The sequence below is a fragment of the Pleurodeles waltl genome, chromosome 8 (assembly GCF_031143425.1).
Source record: "Pleurodeles waltl isolate 20211129_DDA chromosome 8, aPleWal1.hap1.20221129, whole genome shotgun sequence".
Taxonomy (NCBI): domain Eukaryota; kingdom Metazoa; phylum Chordata; class Amphibia; order Caudata; family Salamandridae; genus Pleurodeles; species Pleurodeles waltl.
The window spans coordinates 827945986-827969856 of NC_090447.1; the positions used below are offsets into that span (position 1 = coordinate 827945986).

At 44.9% G+C, this 23871-nt stretch overlaps 1 protein-coding gene across 1 annotated transcript in view; it reads right to left on the bottom strand.

Moving 5' to 3' along the window:
• LOC138249169 (acetylserotonin O-methyltransferase-like) overlaps positions 1-23871 on the bottom strand; it is a 640042-nt gene that overhangs the window by 212828 nt on the left and 403343 nt on the right. The window contains exon 5 of the mRNA XM_069203173.1: positions 10781-10899. Within this exon, the coding sequence (XP_069059274.1) occupies positions 10781-10899 (119 nt within the window). The remainder of the gene's footprint in view (positions 1-10780; positions 10900-23871) is intronic.

The window sequence follows — 23871 nt, forward strand, 5'->3', positions numbered from 1 at the left end:
CCCAGGTGGAGCTAAAGACAGCTATATCATCTAGTTATGCTGCACTAAAAGCTTCCAGCCCTTGCAGGACTGTGTTCACCAACCTTTGAAAAGTGTCAGGTGCATTTTTCAAACCAAAGGGCATCACAGTGTATTGATAGTGCCCTCCAATGGTTGAAAATGCAGTTTTAGGTTTAGCATCTTCTGATAGTTTAATCTGCCAATACCCTGCAGTTAAATCAAAAGTGCTTAGATACTTGGCAGAAGCCAGTAAATCCATCAGCTCATCTGCCCTGGGTATAGGGTGAGCATCTGTCTTGGTTACTTGGTTGAACCCTCGATAGTCAACACAAAACCTCATCTCTCTTTTACCATCCTTACTGTGAGGTTTTGGGACAAGCACCACTTGGCTAGCCCATGAGCTTTCTGAAGGCTCAATCACTCCCAAGTCTAACATTTTCTGTACCTCTTGTTTTATGCAGTCCCTGACATGGTCAGGCTGCCTATAAATCTTACTTTTGACAGGTAAACTGTCTCCAGTATTGATTGTATGCTCACACCAAGTAGTTGTACCTGGTATCAGTGAGAAGAGTTCAGAAAACTGACTTAAGAGATTTACACAGTTGTCCTTCTGCTCAGCAGTAAGGCAATCTGCAAGTACCACTCCCTCCACTAAGCCATCAGTTTCAGTGGTGGAGAAGAGATCAGGGAGAGGGTCACTCTCTTCTTCCTGTCCTTCACCAGTTGCCATGAGCAGGGTGATATCAGCCCTGTCGTAGTAGGGTTTTAGGCGGTTGACATGGAGCAACCTAAGCGGACTCCTGGCAGTGCCCAGGTCTACCAAGTAGGTAACCTCACCCTTTTTCTCAACAATGAGATGGGGTCCACTCCATTTGTCCTGGAGTGCTCTTGGGGCCACAGGCTCCAATACCAACACCTTCTGTCCTGGGTGGTACTGGGTCAGGACATCCAGCTCCTGGCTGGCCTGAAGGCTTTTTCTGGTCTTTTTCATGTACTCAGCCATTCCTGATCTTAGGTCAAGTACATAGTCCACAATGTCTTGTTTAGGAGCTTTTAAAGGTTGTTCCCAACCCTCCTTAACAAGTGCAAGGGGACCTGTTACAGGGTGCCCAAAGAGAGTTCAAAGGATCTAAAGCCCACTCCTTTTTGTGGTACCTCCCTGTAAGCAAAAAGGAGGCAAGGTAACAGGACATCCCATCTCCTTCTGAGTTTTTCAGGGAGTCCCATTATCATACCTTTGAAAGTTTTATTAAACCTCTCAACCAGACCATTTATTTGTGAATGACAAGGAGTAGTGAACTTGTATTTTACACCACACTCCTTACACATTTCATTGAGGTGTGCAGACATAAAGTTACTACCCCTGTCTGACACCACTTCCTTAGGGAAGCCTACTCTGGAAAAGATTCCCATGAGGGCCTTTGCCATTGCAGGAGCTGTAGTGGTCCTTAAGGGGATAGCTTCAGGATACCTAGTGGCATGGTCCACTACCACAAGCATAAACGTATTGCATGAAGCTGTTGGAGGATCAAGGGGGCCAACTATGTCAACCCCTATCCTTTCAAAGGGCACCCCAACCACAGGAAGTGGAATTAGGGGGCCTTTGGTGTGCCACCAGTCCTGCCACTGGCTTGGCAGGTCACATAAGAGCGACAACACTCTTTGGTGTCCTCTGACATATGAGGCCAGTGAAACAGGGGAACAAGCCTGTCCCAAGTTTTACTCTGACCCAAATGCCTAGCCAAAGGAATGTCATGTGCCAAGGTGAGGAGAAACTCCCTGTACTGCAAAGGGATGACCAATCTCCTGGCAGCTACAGGTTTAGGGTCCCTTGACTCAGTATACAGGAGGTTGCCTTCCCAATATACCTTATGGCTATCACTGACATCCCCATTCTGCTGTTTGACGGCTTGCTGTCTCAAACCCTTTAGTGTGGGACAAGTCTGCTGTGCCACACTCAGCTCTCCTCTAGCAGGCCCCCCTGCACCCAAACGCTCAGCAGTGTCTGCTGCCAGCTCCTCTAGTGTAGGTTTTGCACAGGGAGAGGATTCCTCTTCCCTAAAAGGGGAATCTTCTGGTGAGGGAGGGGTAGTGGGCAAGGATTTACCCTTACTACCCCTAGCTTTTGGGAGCACTTGGTCCATTGTTCCACGATTCAAGTTTCCTTGTCCTTTTTGCTTTTTGGCCTGAGCCCTTGTCAAAGCAAAAATATGCCCAGGAATGCCCAGCATTGCTGCATGAGCCTCCAACTCCACTTCAGCCCAAGCTGATGTCTCCAAACCATTGTCCAGTAAGCAATCTACAGGTAATTCAGTGGCTAGTACAACTTTCTTTGGATCAGTAAACCCCCCCCAGTTGAGGTTCACAACAGCCATGGGGTGGCTAAGTGTGTTATTGTGAGTATCAGTCACTTGGTTCTGCTGACCAAGTAGGTGTTGATCAGGGTGAACCAGTTTCTCTATAACCATAGTTACACTGGCTCCTGTGTCCCTGTAGGCCTCAACCTCAACACCATTGATTAGGGGAAGTTGCTTGTACTTAACCATATTAAGGGGACAAGCAACCAAGATGGCAAAGTCAATGCCACCATCAGAGACTAAAACAGCCTCTGTGGTCTCCCTAACAAGACCAACCCCAACTATACTGCCAATGGTGAGCCCAGCCACACCCTTGGATTGGCTATTTGTAGTAGACTTCCCACCACCACTGCTATTACTAGGGGTGCTAGAGGTTGCAGTTGGGGTTGTGGTAGTGGGAGCCTTGGTGTTTTTCTTTTGACAAGTGGCATCACTTGCCCAATGGCCTTTTACTTTACATAAATAACACCATGGCTTTTTCTGATTGTGAGAAGGGGATTTGGACCCACCACCCCAGAGGATTTGTGTGGGCCTGATGAAGACTCAGAATGTTTTTTATCTTTGTCCCCACCCTTGTCAGAGGCTTACCATCCTTCTTCTTGCCATCCTTGTCACCCCCTGTATGAACTTTTCTGTTCACTCTTGTTCTGACCTATTTGTCTGCCTTCTTTCCCAATTCTTGGGGAGAGGTCAGATCTGAGTCTACCAAGTACTGGTGCAGCAAATCAGACACACAATTGTTTAAAATATGCTCTCTCAGGATTATATTATACAGGCTTTCATAGTCAGTCCCCTTACTGTCATGTAACCAACCCTCCAAGGCCTTCACTGAACAGTCTACAAAGTCTGTCCAGTCTTGAGAGGACTCTTTTCTGGTGTCTCTGAACTTAATTCTGTATTGTTCAGTGGTTAAGCCAAATCCATCCAAGAGTGCATCTTTCAAAACTTTGTAGTTATTAGCATCACTTTCTCTGACAGTAAGAAGCCTATCCCTACCCTTACCAGTGAAAGATAGCCACAAGATAGCAGCCCACTGCCTTTGAGGGACCAACTGTACCATACAGGCCCTCTGAAGTGCAGCAAACCACTTGTTAATGTCATCCCCCTCCTTGTAAGGGGAGACTATCTTATGCAGGTTTCTGGAATCTTGTTCTCTCACAGGATTGCTATAAAAAACACTGCTGCTGCCACCATGGGGAACTAACCTCAACCTCTGCCTTTCCCTTTCCACATCCAGAGATTCCCTGTCTAAGGCTAGCTGCTGCTGTTTAAGCTTCAGCCTGGCCTCTTCCAGCCTCAGCTTTCTGAGTTCCCTTTCCATTAAGTTATCCTCAGCGTGGGAGGCTTGGGAATTGTGAGTCACAGAAGAAAGATGGGAATTGGCAGAGTTAGACCTGCCCCTAACTGGCTGGACTATAGTAACCTGGCCATTAGGAGTGAAAGGTGCCCTACTAGTGTGTGACCCCCTCCCACTACCAGTGTCACTAGATGGCCTGTTAGCTGGCAGGTCCTTGAAAGAATCCTTCCCAGATTCCTTGGGGGACTCCTATGAGTCTGGCTGGGTACCTCCCTCCCCAACTTCTGGATCCTGGGATGGGACAGACTGGTTCTGGTCACTTTCTAGGAGAAGGCTAAGGAGAAGATCTTTTTTGAGATTCTTCCCAATACTTGCAGAGACCCCTCAAACATTTAAAGTTTAAAATACCATATGTTGCCTGGACAACTGTGGGAGTGAGTTCTACTGCAGACATGATTGTTAGAAAGAGTTTAAGGTGGAGAGAACAAAGTTTAGACACTTTTAGAGGAAAGAGAATTTTTTTTTTTAACTTTTCAAAACTTTTCAAAACTTTAGAAAATTTAAAGAAGGAAAGTTAAACTGTTTAGGTTAACTGTGTATAATCAGAAGTATTTGGTATATGTTTTTCTTATGAAAAGCACCAATGACAAAGTGGTAAAGCAGTTACAAGTACTCATCCCACCGCTGCACCACCAATGTAGGAGACTGGCCTGGTTTATAGTGGGTACCTGATGGTACTTACACCTTGTGCCAGGTCCAGTTATCCCTTATTAGTAGATTAGTAGTGTTCTAGCAGCTTAGGCTGATAGAGGTAGCTATAGCAGAGCAGCTTAGGCTGAACTCGGAGACATGCAAAGCTCCTACTACACCACTTATATAGCACTATATCAAAGAAACACAATACTCAGAGTTACTAAAAATAAAGGTACTATATTTTAGTGACAATATGCCAATAGTATCTCAGAGGATATACTTCCTTAGGAGGTAAGTAAAATACACAAAATATGCACACAAACCAAAATCAGGTAAGTAAACAGTTAGAAAAGTAGTGCAAACACTGTAGAACAAAATAGAATGCAATAGGAGACAATAGGCCTAGGGGCAACACAAACCATATACTCAAAGTGGAATGCCAACCACAAATAGACCCCAGGCCTCGTGTAGTGTGTAGAGGGTCGCTGGGAGTTTAAGAAAACACTAAGGGTGTCCAAGATACCCCACCCCAAGACCCTGAAAAGTAGGAGTAAAGTTACTCTACTACCCCAGAAAGACAGTAAAGTCGAGATAAGGGATTCTGCAAAGGCAACAACTGACTGCAAAGCACTGAAGATGGATTCCTGGACCTGAGGACCTGCAAAGGAAGGGGACCAAGTCCAAGAGTCACGCGAGTGTCCAGGATGGGCAGGAGCCCACTAAACCCCGGATGAAGGTGCAAAAGGGCTGCCTCTGGGTGGAAGAAGCCAAAGATTCTGCAATGACGGAAGGAGCCAGGAACTTCTCCTCTGGTCAGAATATGTCTCACGGCGTGCTGGAGGATGCAGAGTTATTTCCACGCAGAAAGACCACAAACAAGCCTTTCTAGCTGCAAGAGTCGTGGTTGAAGATAATGGGTGCTGCCCGGGCCCAGAAAGGACCAGGAGGTCGCCCCTTGGCGGAGGAAACAAAGGGGGCACTCAGCAATAGAGAGAGCCCATGCCGAAGCAGGCAGCACCTGCAGAAGCACTTGAACAGGCATTCAAGAAATCTGAGCACGGCGGTTGTCTCAACACAACAAAAGAGGTTCCCACGAAGCCGGTGGTGAACTCAGCGAGTTGAGCAATGCAGGAGGGAGTGCTGGTGACCTGGGCTGTGCTGTGCACAAAGGAATCCTTGCAAAAGTGCACAGAAGTCCTAGCAGCCGCAGATCACACGGCACACAGGATTACTGTCTGCCGTGGGGAGGCAAGGACTTACCTGCACCAAATTTGGACAGAAGAACCACTGGACTGTGGGGGTTACATGGATCCAGCTCCTGTGGTCCAGGGACCACGCTCGTCAAGATGAGAGGGGACCCAGCGGACTGGTGATGCAGAAGTTTGGTGCCTGTGTTAGCAGGGGGGAAGATTCCGTCGACCCACAGGAGATTTCTTCTTGGCTTCCAGTGCAGGGTGAAGGCAGACAGCGCTCAGAGCATGCACCACCAGGAAACAGTCGAGAAAGCCGGCAGGATTAGGCGCTACAATGTTGCTGATAGTCATCTTGCTACTTTGTCGCGGTTTTGCAGGCATCCTGGAAAAGTCAGTGGTCGATCCTTGGCAGAAGTCGAAGAGAGAGATGCAGAGGAACTCTGGTGAGCTCTTGCATTTGTTATCTCAAGAGAAACCCACAGGAGAGACCCTAAATAGCCCTCAGAGGAGGATTGGCTACCTAACCAGGTAAGAGCCTATCAGGAGGGGTCTCTGACGTCACCTGCTGGCACTGGCCACTCAGAGGTCTCCATTGTGCCCTCACACCTCTGCATTCAAGATGGCAGAGGTCTGGGACACACTGGAGTAGTTCTGGGCACCACCCCTGGGGTGGTGATGGACAGGGGAGTGGTCACTCCCCTTTCCTTTGTCCAGTTTCGCACCAGAGCAGGGGCTGGGGGATCCCTGAACTGGTGTAGACTGGCTTATGCAAGGAGGGCACCATCTGTGCCCTTCAAAGCATTTCCAGAGGCTGGGGGAGGCTACTCCTTCCCAGCCCTTAACACCTATTTCCAAAGGGAGAGGGTGTTCTGCCTTCCTGGGCTGCCCAGACCCCAGGAGCGCAGAAACCTGTCTGAGGGTTGGCAGACGCTGTAGCTGCAGAGAAAACCCAGAGAGCTAATTTGGCAGTACCCAGGTTCCATGCTGGAGCCCCAGGGATGCATGGGATTGGCACCCCAATACCAGATTTGGCTTGGGGGGACAGTTCCACGATCTTAGACATGCTACATGGCCATGTTCTAAGTTACCATTGTGAAGCTACATATAGGTATTCACGCGTGTAATGGTGTCCCCGTACTCACAAAGTCCGGGGAAATTGCCCTCACACTTAGTAACTTTGCACCTAACCTTCACCAAGTGAGGCTTAGACATATAGGTGACTTATTAGTTACTTAAGTGCAGTGTAAAATGGCTGTGAAATAACGTGGACGTTATTTCACTCAGGCTGCAGTGGTAGTCCTGGTTCAGAATTCTCTGTGCTCCCTATGGGTGGCAAAACAAATGCTGCAGCCCATAGGATCTCGTGGAACACCAATACCCTGGGTACCTAGGTACCATATACTAGGGAATTATAAGGGTGTTCCAGTGTGCCAATCAGGATTGGTGAAAATGGTAATTAGCCTGCATTGACAATTTTAAAAGCAGAGAGAACATAAACACTGAGGTTCTAGTTAGCAGAGCCTCAGTGATACAGCTAGGCACCACACAGGGAACACATTTAGGCCACAAACTATGAGCACTGGGGTCCTGGCTAGCAGGATCCCAGTGACACAGGCAAAGACAAACTGACACACAAATAAAAATGGGGGTAACATGCCAGGCAAGATGGTACTTTCCTACAGTCACCATGCCACCCCAGGTTGGACCCAGCCATATGCAAATCAGTCTTGACGCTGTTCCACTTGGGAACAGTCCAGCCCAAACTGCCAGGCCAGGTCCTCCCTAGCCAAGTAACAAGCATCATGGGACCACTTTCAGGGTATCAACCTTCATCAGCCAGGCTAGCTTGAAACCAGTGGCACAGTGAGCAAGGGACCCACGTATGGGCATACCCTTCCCACTTAGAGCACCTTTAGCAACACAAAAGGATGATGGACGGAGTGTTGAAACTTTTCAACCACTCACCCCCAGTCACAGATCTGGGTTTAATCCATTGTTCTTTTGCTCACCATGCCACCCCAGGTTGGACCCAGACATATGCAAATCAGTCTTGACCCTGTTCTACTTGGGAACAGTCCAGCCTGAACTGCCAGGCCAGGTCCTCCCTGGACCGGAAACAAACATCCTGGGACCGATTTCAGGGTATCACCCTTCATCAGCCAGGCTAGCTTCAATCCAGTGGCACAGGGAGCAAGGGACTCACGTCTGGGCATACCCTTCCCACTTAGGCCAACTTTAGCAACACAAAAGGATGATGGACAGAGTGTTGAAACTTTTCAACCACTCACAGATCTGGGTTTAAACCATTGTTCTTTTGTTCACCATTCCACCCCAGGTTGGAACGAGCCATATGCAAATCAGTCTGGACCCTATTCTACTTGGGAACAGTCCAGCCCGAACAGCCAGGCAAGGTCCTCCCTGGACCAGAAACAAGCATCCTGGGACCGGTTTCAGGGTATCACTCTTCATCAGCCAGGCTAGCTTGAATCCAGTGACACAGTGAGTAAGGGACCCACGTCTGGGCATACCCTTCCCACTTAGGGCACCTTTAGCAACACAAAAAGATGATGGATGGAATGTTGAAACTTTTCAACCACTCATCCCTAGTCACAGAACTGGGTTTAGTCCATTGTTCTTTTGTTCACCATTCCACCCCAGGTTGGACCCAGCCAAATACAAATCAGTCTTGACCCTGTTCCACTTGGGAACAGTCCAGCCCAAACTGTCAGGCCAGGTCCTCCCTTGACAGGAAACAAGCATCTTGAGACCGGTTTCAGGGTATCACCCTTCATCAGCCAGGTTAGCTTGAATCCAGTGGCACAGTGAGCAAGGGATCCACGTCTGGGTATACCCTTACCACTTAGGGCAACTTTAGCAACACAAAAGGATGATGGACAGAGTGTTGAAACTTTTCAACCACCCCACCCCCTAAGATGCTTTTTTCCGGTCCAGGGAGGACCTGGCCTGGCTGTTTGGGCTACAAAGACACAGATATGAATGCTACGCAGATACCAAAATGAATGAAGTGTTAAGTTTAAAAACAATTTTGTTTCAAGAATAGCCCTACCTATTATAAGGATCACAGTATTACGTGGATACATTTCAGAAAACACCTGTAAGTCAAAAGGTAGATGGACCGTGCTTTTATAACTGTCGCCTCAGAATGAAGAGAAGCACTCCTTCTTTGACTGGCACAAGGCCTATGATAGGATCAATATGGAAGCTCTGGTGTGTTCGCCAGGCACACGTTTTGTGGCAGTCTCTTCTGTGGGAGGTGTGGGAGAGACATCCGTGGTAAAATGAAACCTTCTGACTAAAGCACAATATATGAAAGTGCTTTGTGGGGTCATGTTGTACTTCATGCATAACTGTGGGAAGGGAACTGGAGGGCTGCCATTGAAACCTAAAAAATTCTCCACTTGAAGTATTACAACTAAGAAGGAACCAATGAGACCTTTCCAAGGTAAGCGATTGTCAACTCTTACCATTACTGCATATTTAACTTTATTTGCGCTTTCTAACAACCTAAAGAATAGTGCTGCTGTGTTAAAATAAAAGACTGAGAAATAACCAGAAACTGGAATTAAAGGCAACTTAGTATTAACAGCATCACATTGGTTGTGCAATGCTATATAGGGAAAGCATGTGTTGGACCGAAAACCTCTACTTATTTTTTTAGAACAAATGTTATTATTTTTCTACACAGTACAACACAATACACCCAAGGTTTATCCATCTGTGCAACAATATTACCGTAGTCTTCAGTAATATTAATGATACAAATCACTTTGGGCCGCAAGTTTCACAATAACAACACAGAGTCCCACCTTGATCACAAGCTTACCACAAATCTATTATTAGATTGAAAACATAGTTAAACGTATTGAATGCAGGCATTTTAGAGGTGCCCCTGTGCTCAATAGAGCAGTTCAATCCACCATGCACAAGGAATACTTAATCATCAGCAAGTCATACACCAATATGTTCTTGCAAAGAACGCAAATCAATTGGCCTGCTTTTGGTATATTGAAAGGTATATATCCAAAGCGCGGCCAGGTCCTAGATTGAGAACAGCTATTACTACCTATTTCATATGTGACATTGCGCGTTATGGGCTTTAGAACTGGTACAATTATTAAGTAAATATGTTAAAATGAAATGAACATTTTTGTTAGTAAGCTGGCAGTCTGTGTTATGTGCTGATGGCTTCATGTAGCTAACATACGTGGAATTAGATCGTATAATAAAATCACTCAGTTTATTTCACTTGTGTTCAGTGTTAAAGTGTCCGGATCCTACACCCCGGTCTGTTTACGCTATTATAAATTGATGGAGTTAATAATTTTATTTTGTTTAATAAATCTTTAACGACCTGCGTGCAAATAATGCCCCCGAAAAGTTTTTTGGTTTAGGTTTTTGTTACGGCGCACAAATCAACTGCTCATAAAGGGGTGTATTTTTTTCCAGAGCCTTAAATTACTTTCGACACGTTCTGTGGTAAGTCAAACCTATTGGCTTTACCAAGTCTTGTTTTAGTTTGCATTTAGCACTCCATCATCATTCAGGTGTTTCCCTGCTTACTCCCACACACTCCCCGGTGCTTCCCATCCATTGTTTTAAATATTTTAAAAGTATTTCTTTTCACAAGGACCTGGCAGCTGCAAAGTTCTACAGGACTGCTCACTTCTTTTCTTTGCACAAGTCAAGCTATTGGCTTTGCCAATGCTTTTTTCACTATGGTTCATATGCGTGGGTGTACAACATGATACATGCTAAACCATCAGCAGCCTTCTGGAATAGGTTTTCTTTAATACACAACCCATTGCAAGATTGCCAGCCATGGATGCCCATGTGTCAGGAGTCCAGCGTTTCTATGGAAACAGCAGTGAAAAAACGGGGTAAGCCATTAGTTCGGCCTTTTACATCTGAGACCTATTGGTTTTGCTCATTATGTGTTGTGTTAGCTAATTAATATGTTTTTTATGAATTTGATGTGACTCTTAGGGCCTGATTTATACTTTTTTAGCATAGCATTTGCGGCATTTTTTGATGCAAAAGCGGCGCAAACTTACAAAATCTAATTGGATTTTGTAAATTTGCGCCACTTTTGCGTCAAAAAGCGGTGCAAATACAGCGCTAAAAAGTATAAATATGGGCCTTAATGTTTTATGTGTTTAATTGCATGGACTTTTAAGTTTCAAACACTTTAGCAGGTTCATCTTCATGTGAATATTACTTACCGCCTAAATCGCACACCTTTGAGAAAAGTGAAAGATCGAAGGCTGTTATCACATCTCTGTCACATGATCTGCAAATGGAATCCATGTACCGCATAAACTTTAATATGTCATCTTCTTCCCTGATATGACAAAAAATATGCAAATATGCATTTTAAAGTGTACTTAACTTTAAACGTGAAATATAGATTCATTAGTAACAAGGGTCATCTGTCAAGTTTGCATAGAGAGTACAAGTTTGGGATGTTTCTTTATAAATACAAACATGGTTTGTTTATCTAGCCTGCATTTAATGACGATGGACGATGGTTCAAAGTGACATGGGTATTCGCTGAGCTTAAACAGGCTCATGAGATTCAGGCTCCAATCTTCTATAGTTTTTGAAGATGGGGATTCACAATATTGAGGTCTGAATATTGACCCTCAAGTATATCGACTTCAGAAAATTGACTACCACCCATGGGCGGCTCCTTCGCAATGGCGAAGGAGCGTTGCCCCACTGGCTAAAAGCCAGCAGCTGAAAAAAAAAAATATTTTACTATCGTTTTAGTTTTCACCTTCTGGCTCAGCCAGCATGTGCAGGGAGGGATGGACCTGGGCCAGGGGAGGGGGAAGGAGGAGGAGTAGAGTGATTGCACTAGTGCCCATAATTATACTTTTTTAGCAGCGCATGTGTGTCATTTTTTGATGCAAAAACTGTGCAAACTTGCAAAATACAAATATATTTTGTAAGTTTGAGCCGCTTTTGCGTAAAAAAATGATGCAAATGCGACACAAAAAAAGTATAAATATGGGCCTAAGTGCGCATGTCGGTTTGGCCAGCTGTCTTAGGTCGGCCAAACTGACATGCACACTTAGGTTTCTCCAACCGTTCGAGAAACTGCACAGATTCCAGTGCACTGTCAGAGCGGATCGCCAAGCCACTCAGACCATTCCTGACGCTGTCTCAGGCTATGTATAGCATGAGAGCAGTGCCAGGATTGTGTGGGGAGGGCCTTTGCTGGTTTCCCAAGGACTGCTGGGACATCACCAATGGGAGAGGAGCGAGGTGGCTGGCGGCATCAGGAACAGGTACTTTATTGCAGCGGCCACCGCTGCTATCACTATCTCATGAAGTAAGTATTTGTGGTCCTAGAATTCCATATTTGTACTTTTGTTTAGATGCTTACCTTCATGTTTTGGGTTTGTTAATATTTTGGCCCCAATATCTGTGCATATCGATAGTATTGATTTACATACTGTGGAATATAAACTTTTTGGAGAGTTCTGTAATGGATCTTCCAGTTCTTAATAATTTATGCTGTTGTATAAAAAATAATTATCACATATGATGCTCAGCTATGGTTGCTTATGCAAAATTAGAGCTTTTGTTTGAGGTGGTAAAAGCTATGGTAAAGATACATGACCTCAATGCATTCTCTCACAGTACAACACAATTTAGTGCAAAATCCAAAATTAAAATACATAATGATCAGCCAACCATACAATGATCCAGTGTTTTTAATCAGATTCATAATAATCCAGCTACATTATTCAGAAGGAACACATGTTGAATCAAGCTTGATTTTATACCACTTCATTGGAAAGGCTAGACTGTTTGAAGTGTGTGCCCCAGCTAAAAATGTATAGAAACACCCCGTGTTACTGCTTAATATTCTACAGTCAATTTTGTATCTCATACGGGGCTTCCATCTTGGTAATTTGTATTCACTGGTATGATATCAAACCTGGAATCTCTCTAAAACACTGCTGGGTTATCTTCACCACCTATAATTACGCTCAGCTAGTGCACCTATTCCAGGGGCCTCCGCCACAAGCAATAAACTGGTGCCCGCCTCTCAATTTCCAGTGTATAAGACCAATGGGATGAAATAATCTGTTCTTTACCCCTTCCTATAAATTGCAACCCTCTAACAAATGCATCTTCGGGACCACCCGCCTGTCACTTTTACTAAGCTAACTATAACCTGAGCCCCCACCAGGTCATACGGCCAATCCATGCTATATATGACTGAAGCCCATGCTTGGCGGGGGTTTGGTGGCCTGCAGAGGATTGGACGCAGGCCTTGTGTGGTTGGCTGCACATGGAGAATTGTCATAGGGCCTGGCTGCAGGCCAGGCCTCGCATCTAACCACAGAAGGCTGAAGGCCGTGAGCAGCATACGGTTGGCTGCCTCCTGGGGGTTTGGCAAGGCCAGGCCCTGTGGCCAACCACTCCACGCAGGGCCGACGGCTTTGCTTTGTGGGGGGCTGGATTCCTGCAGGGGGGTTGGGTGCAGGAATTGGCCTGCAGCTAGATCCTGCAGACAACCTGATGCTGTCCATGACATAAAGCTATACTCATGGAGGGACATTTTAGCTTACGTGTAAGAAAACCCTATCTATCACAACTAAAAGCAAAGGTTAAAGTGATGTTAAAGTTAGATGTTGTAGTAACATAAAAAGAAACATTTAAAAAAAAATAAAAGCACTGAAATTCACCAGTTAAAATGTACAGAGCTGATTATAACCTGCACCAGTTGTGCACTACTTATGGACAATTCCCACATAGCAGAAATTAGATTTTCTTGACTGATTTTCGTTGGTGGTTCATGAGTGAAATTTTTATGGCAAACGTCTGTAGTATAATATCAGCGGGCATATTTATCAAATGTTCACGCAACACAGGGCAGCAGGCAAAGCTGCTGCATTGGGTTGCATGAACGGAAGAGAGATGGAAATCACCATATGTAGTAAGATATGACACTCTTCATCTTGCTTTCTTCACGGTGCACTTGTGGCTGCTCCAGACTCCTCGTGTTATTGCTAGGGCAATCTCTTTTCTACTGTACCCATTTGTTTTATCTGCAAATTATCCAAATAGGCCATTCCAAAATGCTAATATAGCTGTCATTTGACTTCATAGTCATTCTAAAATGTACTCACTAAGAAATATATTTAACATGTGTGTTGGAAATTGGGTTACTTGTTGAGTGGGATGAAACCCTACTCAAGCAGCAACCACAATTTTGCTTAGGTTAAAACTGCAGCAACCCCAAATTAACTGGTGCTTATCCTTCTGGTAGCTTGGCACAAAAACAGGCTTAACTTAGAGGCAACTTGTAAAGAATCAATGCTGCATTTCAAGTAGTAATATAGTGATAACACAACAAAAGGAACATTTAGAAAGATAGAGTACAAGGTAATGAATTTTTGGACACCAAAACAACAAGAATCTAATCAGTAGAACTGGTGCAATTTCAAAGACTTAAAATAATTAAAGTGCCTAAAAGCACAAATTGCCACTAACTTTTATCTAGTTGTGCGAGACCGGGAGAAAGTCACAAGCTCAGGCCCACCTCGAGGGAGCACGGGCTGGGTACAGGGACTAGGTTAGTTTTGCTGAATGAGTAACTTCAAAGTCCAGCATGAAAAGTTCAGTTTGTGGTGGAAAGGGCCAGCCAGGAGCAGGGAGAACATCGCGGATGGTTCTCGAAGTAGCACGAAGAACATACCAGGGGGGTCATTACAACCCTGTCGATCAAAGACCGGCAGGGTTGTTCCGACAGAAGCACCACCAACAGGCTGGCGGTGCTTCCCATGGTATTACGACCGCGGCGCTTCACCACTGGGACCAGCGGTTTACCGCCACTTCAGTCCCAGCGGTTTTAATCCGCCAGGGCAGCGCTGCAGCGCTGCCCTGGGGAGTACGAGTCCCACTACCGCCAGCCTTTTCCTGGTGGTTTGAACCGCCAGGATAAGGCTGGTGGTACAGGGAGTCACAGTGCCCCTGGGGGCCCCTGCACTGCCCATGCCACTGGCATGGGCTGTGCAGGGGCCCCCTGACACGGCCCTGTGCAGCTTTTCACTGTCTGCTATGCAGACAGTGAAAAGCGTGACAGGTGCAACTGCACCCGTCGCACAGTCGCAACACCGCCGGCTCCATTTGGAGGTTGCCGCACGCTGGCCCAGCGGGGATCTCAAAATGACTGCAGCTGGAGTGCGGCCGCATTGGCGGCCGCCCGGTGGTCCAACCTTGGCGGGTGGCTTCAGCCACCCGCCAAGGTTGTAATGAGGGCCCAGGTGTTGTGGATGGTCATCTCTATACCGCGACGATCCTGTCAGGCATCGCAGACAGTTGTTGGTGGAGCTTCACCTTGGTGGCCACAGCAAGCTGTTGATGCTGTAGCGTGACATGCAGACCTTGCATTGTCAGGCATCACTGGAGGTTGCTGTGGTGGAAAAAGTCGAAGTCACAGGAACTTAGTGGTCGGTGCAAATAGCAAGATCCTGGTACCGACTGGCACATTCACATTCGAGGAGAGCTCAACTGATGCCACACCAAAGATCCAAGACATGAGGGGCATTTGTAGGGGATCAGGAATTCCCTCCAGCAGAGGCCAGCAGGGCCCATAAAGGTCCAGTTGCTGGTCAAGGCAGCAGGTCAGCTGGGCAGTTGCAGGGAGCCTTTGGAGCTTGTTATGTCCCTGTATCTCAGAACAGAAGGTCAGCAGCTGACCCTTGGAATCACTTCAGCCTGGGATGAAGGGAGAAGGTCCAATCTTCCTTCTCAGCAAGCAAGACAGCACGCAGTAGAGCAGAAGAGTAGCAGGGCAGCAGAGTGGCAGTCCTTCTGGCAGCAAAGCAGCACATCAGTACTTTTTCTGTAGTATCCACAGGTCCAGGAGAGCGCTGAAGAGTTGGGTCTGACAGCCCAATATTCATACCTGGTGCCCACTTTGAAGTAGGGAAAGCTTCAAAAGCATTCCCTTTGAAGTTCTTGAAGTTTCCTGCATCTCCTGTCCCAAATTCAAACAGGCTGTATGAACAATGTAGTGGTGACAAGTCTTTTGCGTGAAGCCAGGGCACAGCCTATTCAGCTGCAAGTGGGGCTGTGCCCAGCTCAGCTCCCCAATTCTGCCAGTGCCCATCAAGGCACACCTAATCCCACTATTGTGTGGCTGTCAGGAAGGAATAAGCAAAGTTCATCTGCCACAAACAGACTGCAAGACAAAATGATAAGGGCAGGGAAATGCCAAAATTCTTAATGTGGAACTTTCAAAATTGTAACTTAAAATCTGACTTTGCCATTAAAGAGTATTTTTAACTACAATTTCTCAGACAACAAACATGAAAAGTTTTCCTGTTCTCGATCAAGCGTTAGCACTAATAGATGTAATAAACTTAGCCAATGTTATCCTATGAGAAAGGTAGGTCTTGTAGAAGTGAAAAGCAAATTTAAAAAAACATTTCACTACTGGGACTGGTGAAACTTAAAACTACATGTTCAACTTTTAAAGCAGACTGCACCCTGCCATCTGGGATGTTTGGGCCTACCCTAGGGCGACTTATACATATTAAAAAAGAAGGTTTGGGCCTGGTAAAAGGTTCATTTTGCCAGGCTGAAATGCATTTTAAAACTTCACAGAGGCTGTAATGGCAGGCCTAAGGCATGTTTTAAAGGGGCTATTAGGTGGGTGGCACAATCAGTGCTGTATTCCCACTAGTAGCATTTAACTTACAGGCCCTGGGCACATGTAGTACCACTTTACAAGTAAATTAAATGTGCTAATTGAGTGTAAGTCAAATTTCTAAACACAAAGGTACGGGGCACAGTGACTATACGGAACAATCATTTGAGATTCATGTGGGACATAAAGCCAAATCCAGTTTTTCTGGCTAAAAAAGCCTCACTCACATTTTCTAGTATGCTTCATCATTGACTTCCTACCGCGTAATTTTGAAGTGTTTGGCTATTAAGAAAGGTGAGGTCAATGTGATGTTTAGGAGTCAACAAGCTGTAACTCAAAACAGTTTTACGTTTGGCAGATAATATGGAATCTCAAAAGTACTCCTCCTCACTGAACCTTTTAGTAGATATTTTTAATTTCAAGCAGAGTGCCTGCCTATCAGTTAAAGTGAAAAGGTCAGTAAGGAACCAGATTTGATAAAAGAGAAAGGATACAGATTTATTCTTTAGAAATCCTTTTTGAATAATTTCCAATGGATTTAACTAACTGCTCTCTTCCTACCTCACTGACACCTGGGTGCACTGGTGTTATTTTCAAGATTTTTTAAGGGTAAGAGGCTATTAGATCATCAAAAACAAAGTTTCTGGAAACTTAGAAGGAAAGAATGGGAAGAAAACAAAAAAACAAAACACGAAGGATATATAAAGGACACATTTTTGGTTTCTTTAAAAGATGGTTTCACTGGTTCCAGTCCCTCTATACATCCCTGTTTTAGTTGATCATGATGCTATCCCACAAATAAAGCTCTGACAGAATGAATATTTCTTTTTACCCTAACGTGGGTTGTGCTGCAACAATGGTACTTTGGTTGCTGATGAAGTCCTGAATACAGTTACTGCAAGTGCTAGGGTTCTCCTGTTTCCTTTTGTGATTGTCCTGTGAGACAGTATTTTAATACCCATAACATTTGTGACAGCCATTGTGAGTTACAGCCACAGTGAGAGATGAATGATTTGTAAGCAAGATGGCCATAAGGCCACTGTAAATCCCTCACTGTTTCTTGCTTCGTCCCATAAGGGGTGGCCCAACTCATTGATTACTAGGGACGGATGTTTCATAGCTGGTGATCAGGTAGAGGAATGTTGCAAGCTCCCATTTCTATGTATGCATATCAAGGCCTGTCAAAAATAAGCTACCTTTCATAGTGAAGATCCTGGACATATACAAGCAAGTTCAATCTGCTCAAGTATCTTCTAAAATTGTGGCAGTGCTAGATGGGCTTGCATTGCCTGCATCTCCTGATTCCTCTTCTGCAGGGCCACAATATCTCCAAGGCATAGTCACAGGCCAGCCACTGTATCTCAAATTCCCCCAACTGTCAAATCTTCTTTCATTTCTCTCAACATAAAGGCTCGCCAGAAGGATATTATCTTCACTCACCTCTCTAGCCTAGTGGTTACATCTCAGTGTCACCTCTAGAGGCTGAGTAGAACAACTTAATTATTTAGAATTTCTTTTGTGGGTGAAACAGGCACCTTCAGACACCACCCATCCAGTGAATACTCCCTGTCACCTGTCAGTTAGCCATAGGCATTTTTGAGAGTATGCAGATCTTCGGCTCAAGCCGCATGCATTCTTCTTCCTTCCTCACCTCTTCCCTTTCTACTTCATGGTATATACCCTGCAGGGAGGCATATTCCTCATGTGTTGTACATAAGTTTGATTGGGATGTGCCTCTTTGTTATCAACCACAGGGACATTAGGGCCCATATTTATACTTTTTAGTGACGCATTTGCGTCATTTTTTGACGCAAAAGCAGCGCAAACTTAAAAAATATAATTATATTTTGTAAGTTTGCTCCGCTTTTTGCATAAAAAAATCTCGCAAATGCGGTGCTAAAATAGTGTAAATACGGGCCTAGGTCTCCATTCTAAGCCAAAATTGGCAGCTATGGAATACACCTTTGGTGTTTCTCCCGTAAGTATAAGCAACACATCTACCACTGTTTTCAACACCGTACGGTTCACAAACATTTGAGCCCTCCTTTTTATCTATTGTATCCAAACCCTCTTCTTAGTGTCAGAAATCTTCAAAATGGTGGCCTGAGCTCTGTCTTCCAAAACCCTTTGGTTAAACTGAATGAGGATGCGCACTGTGGAAGATCTGGAAACATGTTTTTCTATTCAAAGGTGACAAAAGCCACTGGTGAGTGTTGCACAAAGCTGTGAACACATCTGACCCAGAATGTGTTCCCAGAAATCTATGAGTGAGGGGTCATAAGATTCTCCTCCAACAGATTCTGATGAGTCCCTATGACTTTCAGGCAGTGTATTGGATCCCGTTCACCACTTCTTTTGGAGAGATTTGTCAGTGTATTCATGGAGCCACATATGAACTTCAGGGTTCATCATAAACCTACGTATAGAAAGTAACTGTAATGCAGCATTCCAGTGCTTTTGTGTCATGCTCACCGCTGAAATCACAAAAGGAAGTTAACTACGCTACTGGGAAACTTTAAAAAGCTTGTGTCTCCTTTCTTGAGCATAGAATCTCTGCAATGCCGGTGCCTCTGTGTCTTTAGTTATTGGGTCGCGTGCCGTCCTCGGGAACCATATCTTTGCAAATACATCACATAACACTGCACATATTTCCACATTGTTACCCTTCATCCAGACAATCAATTTATTTTACTGGTGTGACCTTTCATGCTTCCTCAGACTAGAACACTTATATTGCTTCTAAACCTACCTATGTACTTCACATGGGCCAAAGAAACCTTCAATAGAAGCTGTTTCATATGTGTGTGTACTGTGTGCATTGCTCAAACGTAAATGCTAATGTACTGCATTGGTATGCTGATCCTCAGGGACTTAAATTAATTTTGCTTCAGCCTTTTACATGAGCCATCTTGCTGGACATTTCATTTTCTGGTTCCTTAGGCCTGCTCAGTTTCCTTCACTGAATCGGGGCATACTGTTTTGTCTCTTAAGAGGCCAAAGCCAGCTTTTCTATTTGTAGTCTCTCCTACTCCAATTAAATAAGGGATGAGACTCCTTCTAGAGGTCGAACTGCTGATTTATAACAGGACAGGAGAGACCTAGCATGCATAGACTTCACCATTATCTATAGTCTCTGGAAGAGTATTCTTCGGGCCTCCTCCTAGAGACCCACAGGTCGATGGGCTGCCTTGACAGGATCTCAGGGACCTGTACAGTTGAGGTTACCTTACTCAGGAGCTATAATTGAGATTTGTGATATTGCAAAGCCTCCTCAGAGCTGCAATATTATAACAAACAAGAAGGCCAAAATTATGTGTGTTGATGTGAGAAACATGTAATGGCACAAGCATTTCTGACATGACTCCATGAACTCGCAAAAGTAAATATGCATGTGTATATTTGCACACATACATTTACTTCTACACCTAGGTGTCAGTCTCCACTTTTTTCCTATTAATTATTTCTGACTGGAGTTTGCATCTATGTGTAGCCTTACATGTTTCCACCATCTCAAATGAGTGTATGAGTGTGCATAGCCTTCTACAACAGAATTTAAAGTGTAAAATCACTGCTAGTATCATTTCATATGTTACAGGTCATGTTCGCCACGAAGGCAGGGACCCCCCCATGAGAAAGTATAGGAATTCTTATTGATTACAAAAATCATTACACATATCTTAATGTATGATAGACATGTAAAATAATTTCAAATAATTAAAACTAACCAGGACCTAAACAAATACAAATGTTACAGCACATTGACTCATCAGACTAAGGGCCACATTTATCATAACATTATATTGCCCTTGCATCATGCATGATGCTGCAAGGGCAGCGCAATACTAAAGTCAGATTAACTAACAATGAGTGTCCTACGATGCTTGGTAAATCTGGAGTAATGCAAGGTAGCACAAGTCACTGCCTTGTGTTACTCTGCCCTGGAAAAGCCTTCGATGGGTGGAGCAGGGGTTTTACCACCATGCATCCAATCATTGATTTTGGCACATTCCCAGATTTACCAACAGTTGTAAACCTGTGAATATGTCAAAATGCTATGCCTTCCCAGGGGAGATACAATGAGAAACACTATTATTTCTCCTGGTACCATTCTGCAGCCCACTTAGAAAGAGGAAAAAGCCTCTGAGGATTGTTTTTGAGGAGGAAGGTGTCCTTTCCTGCACAAATACATCCTTGCCACTAACACAGGAACATTATACTATGGCGCAAGGGTACCGGTGTATGTGGTAGGCAGTAGATTGTGCGTCAGTAAGGGCAGAGAGCAGAAATGTGCCATATAATGGTAATTATGGCGCATTCCTGCCCTCTCCCTTTCACGCAGCACAGCTCAGTTCAGCTCATCACAGCAAGTTTTCTTGCTATGTTACGGGAAGAATGAAAAATCTGGACCTAAATATTTATTAAAAAGTGATTGAAATATATAAGTTTAATGCATTTATAATACATAATACCAAATTACCCCATGATTACAATTTTTATTTTTATTTCATATTAATGTAATATTTAGTGAACTTAGTTAACATGACCTTTCCCCAAAAGTTTAATGTATTTTTTAATGAAGTTTATCACAAATTTGAAAATTGAAAAAGATAAACAATGTTTATACCAAATATGTTTTTTTGCTAAAATTTGTTATTGTCGGTAAATTCAGAATCAGTGTGCACTAACTTGTGGGACAGGAGCCTCATGGCCAGTACATGCCAAGGCCATTGAAGCCACCGGGGCCATAGTGTGGGAAGAGGTTTTCTTCCAGTGGAGTGCTATTAACTGTCTACCAGATCCTCACATGTGGCATATGAGGAGCTACTCAGTGTGGTTATTGCTTCTAATTTTAAAGGGTGCATGCTTAGCATGACTGAAGTGTATAAAACAGAGAGAGGAAAGCCAGAGGCTCCCTTAATGTGGCTGAGGATCTCCTTCCAGTAAGTTTGAATAAAAGAGCACGACCACCATATGTGGGGAAAGCCTCCAGGGGCAATACCACACTGCCAACAGAGGTCACAGGTATCAGGGTAGATTGCTTGAAGGTGGGTCGGGGTGTAGTACCACCTAGTCATCAATTTGTACCCATCTTGTGGTGCGGGATGCTTTTATAAATTCTAGGGCAATCCCTCCAGAGTGTTTCCTATTGTTTCTGGGAGATACACTCAGTAGTATCTGTGTGCCACTGAGATTGATAGGGGTGTGTTTTGACCGGTGTGGAGTGTTGCAGTACATGGTAAGTGCAAGAGATCAGGCTACCGGTAGCATCGTAAGCCCGAACTAGTGTTTCGAAAGGGGTAAAGACTCAAGTGGCTCCCAGAGCACTGGAGGGGGGGGGAGGGGATGTAGTGCCCAATAATGTAGTTGGTAGTACTGTAATCGGGCCCGTTCAGGGATCCAGAACTTTAATATACAATGCCCAAATGACGCAATGTTGCTGCCCTTAAATAAATCACACAAAATGCTACATTCACCCTTCTCCCATTCTGGCAAATGATTGTGGTTCAAGGGCAGGAGTAAAGTCCGGATTGCAAGAGATTGGGATATTTGGGTAGGGAAAAGAGGTGAGACCCCTTTTAATCACTTTCCTGTCCCAGATGTCCAGGACAGTCCTGGTGGGGATGGCTATATGGGCGCTTTGCGATCTTGGGTGTTGAGGGAGCCAAGCAAAATCCCACAGAGAGCGACATACAACTGCCTTATCGATGTGAAACAAGTGCTTGTTTCTATCAAGGGCCATCCATTCAGAAATGTAGCGGAGGTGTGCCGCCCAATAGTTCTCATGTAGATTGTGACGTGCTAAACCCCCTCGGTTTCTAGGGAGCAGAAGCGCAGCGTTGGAAAATCTGGTTGTTTGCTCCCCTATATGAATGTCTGTATGTCGCTGTGAAGATGGACAAAGTCATCCTGAGGGATGAAGGTGGACAGGGATTGGAAGAGATAGATGATTTTTGGGAGGATGGTCATCTTAATGGCATTGAGGGGACACAGTCAGGACACTTGAAGTAGTTTGCAGCGGCAAAAGATGTCATGAATAGACCATTGAAGCCCAGACCAGTTAGCCTATGTGCATGAGGCAAATCGATGTAGTAAGGTTAAGGTCAAGGTAATGGATGGATTTTGTGGCCCAGTGAAATGGGGCGAGAGATTGTATAGCTGTAAGGTCCACCTTGGGAATCGTAAGGCTCAGATCATAGGACTTGGAAATATTACTCTTGAAGCCAGAGAAACGTTCGAAGGCTGTCAATGCTTGGACCACCTCAGGAACTTAGGTCACCAGTTGGGTTAGGGTGACGAGGAGGTCATCAGTGAAGAGACACAGCTTGTGCGAGCATCCACCAAATAGGATGCCCACAATGTACTCAGTCTGTTGAATAGTGGTGGCCAAAGGTTCCACCACCAAAGCAAACAACAGGGGTGAGCGCTGACACCCTTGTCGAGTGCCTCTTGCCAGCTGGATTGAATCAGTCTGATGGCTGCTGACTTGGATTGTAGCCATCAGAGACATGAGAGGCCATGATGTTCGGTCTAAGGCCAACCTTTTCAACGACCGCCCAGGGAAAGGACTACCCCACCCTATCAAATGCCTTCTCCATGTCAAGTTAGAGGAGGCAGGAAAAGATTTTGTGACTGTGGGATTTCTTGACCAGATGGGCAACGCAGAGGATATTTTCTGCACCCTGACTTTGGCGATGAAACCTATCTGGCCTGGGTATATGAGGGCCAGGATGTACTGTTCCAACCTAGTCACCAAGATTTTGGTGAAAATGTTAGCATCCGTGTTCAAGAGAGACATCGGCCCGAAATGATGCACACAAGGTGGGATTTTTGCTGCCACCATTGTGGGAGTAAGACCTGACTCTGCCATGAATGAGTTCAATAATTTCAGGAGCTGATCTTGGAGGGAGTGCAGAAAAGGCCTATAGAAGGAGACCGGGAGAGCATCAGGCTCGGCCTTTGCTGAGGGAAAGATCCTGTACGGCACATTGTACCTCAGATAGAGTTACGGGGCTTCCAAGAGCTCTATATGCTGTGGATCTAAATCCTCCCGAAAGCAAGTGGATAGATAAGAGTTGATAAGTTCACGGAGAACCTCCTCTCCCTTGAAGAGCTCCTTATAAAAGTTCTATGTAAGTTCTCAGTCCATTCAAACCGTGTCGCGCCCAGTCCTCCAGTTGCAACTGTTACCAATCTACCCTTCCAAATATCCAATCATGTGGAGAGCACGTGCACTTTTCTTGAATCACCTGTTGATCTGATATTTGCTCTATGTTGAGCATATTACCACTTTCAAAGCATTTGAGGACGCTAATTCAAAATTACTTCAATCCGATACTAAAACTTGTTTTAGTATTTTCCTTTATTAAAATCTCATTCCAAGTAGACCCAGCCAACGTGTTTCGTTCCCTCCTAGGAACTTTATCAGGGCCTATAAAGCATACGTTTAGATTGCAAAACTAGTTCATTAGTACGCTATAGTGCAATGGGAGAAGGGCTGCAGTGGAGGACCTAATCGTTTTCCTGCCGGGCACCTAGGGTCCCCCAGAGGTCCTCCAAGAACACAGGAGAATGCACCATCTAGAAGACCTGCACATGGGTCTCTGCCCCCAGGGCAATTTCAGCATAGGTGCCTATACCCACGGC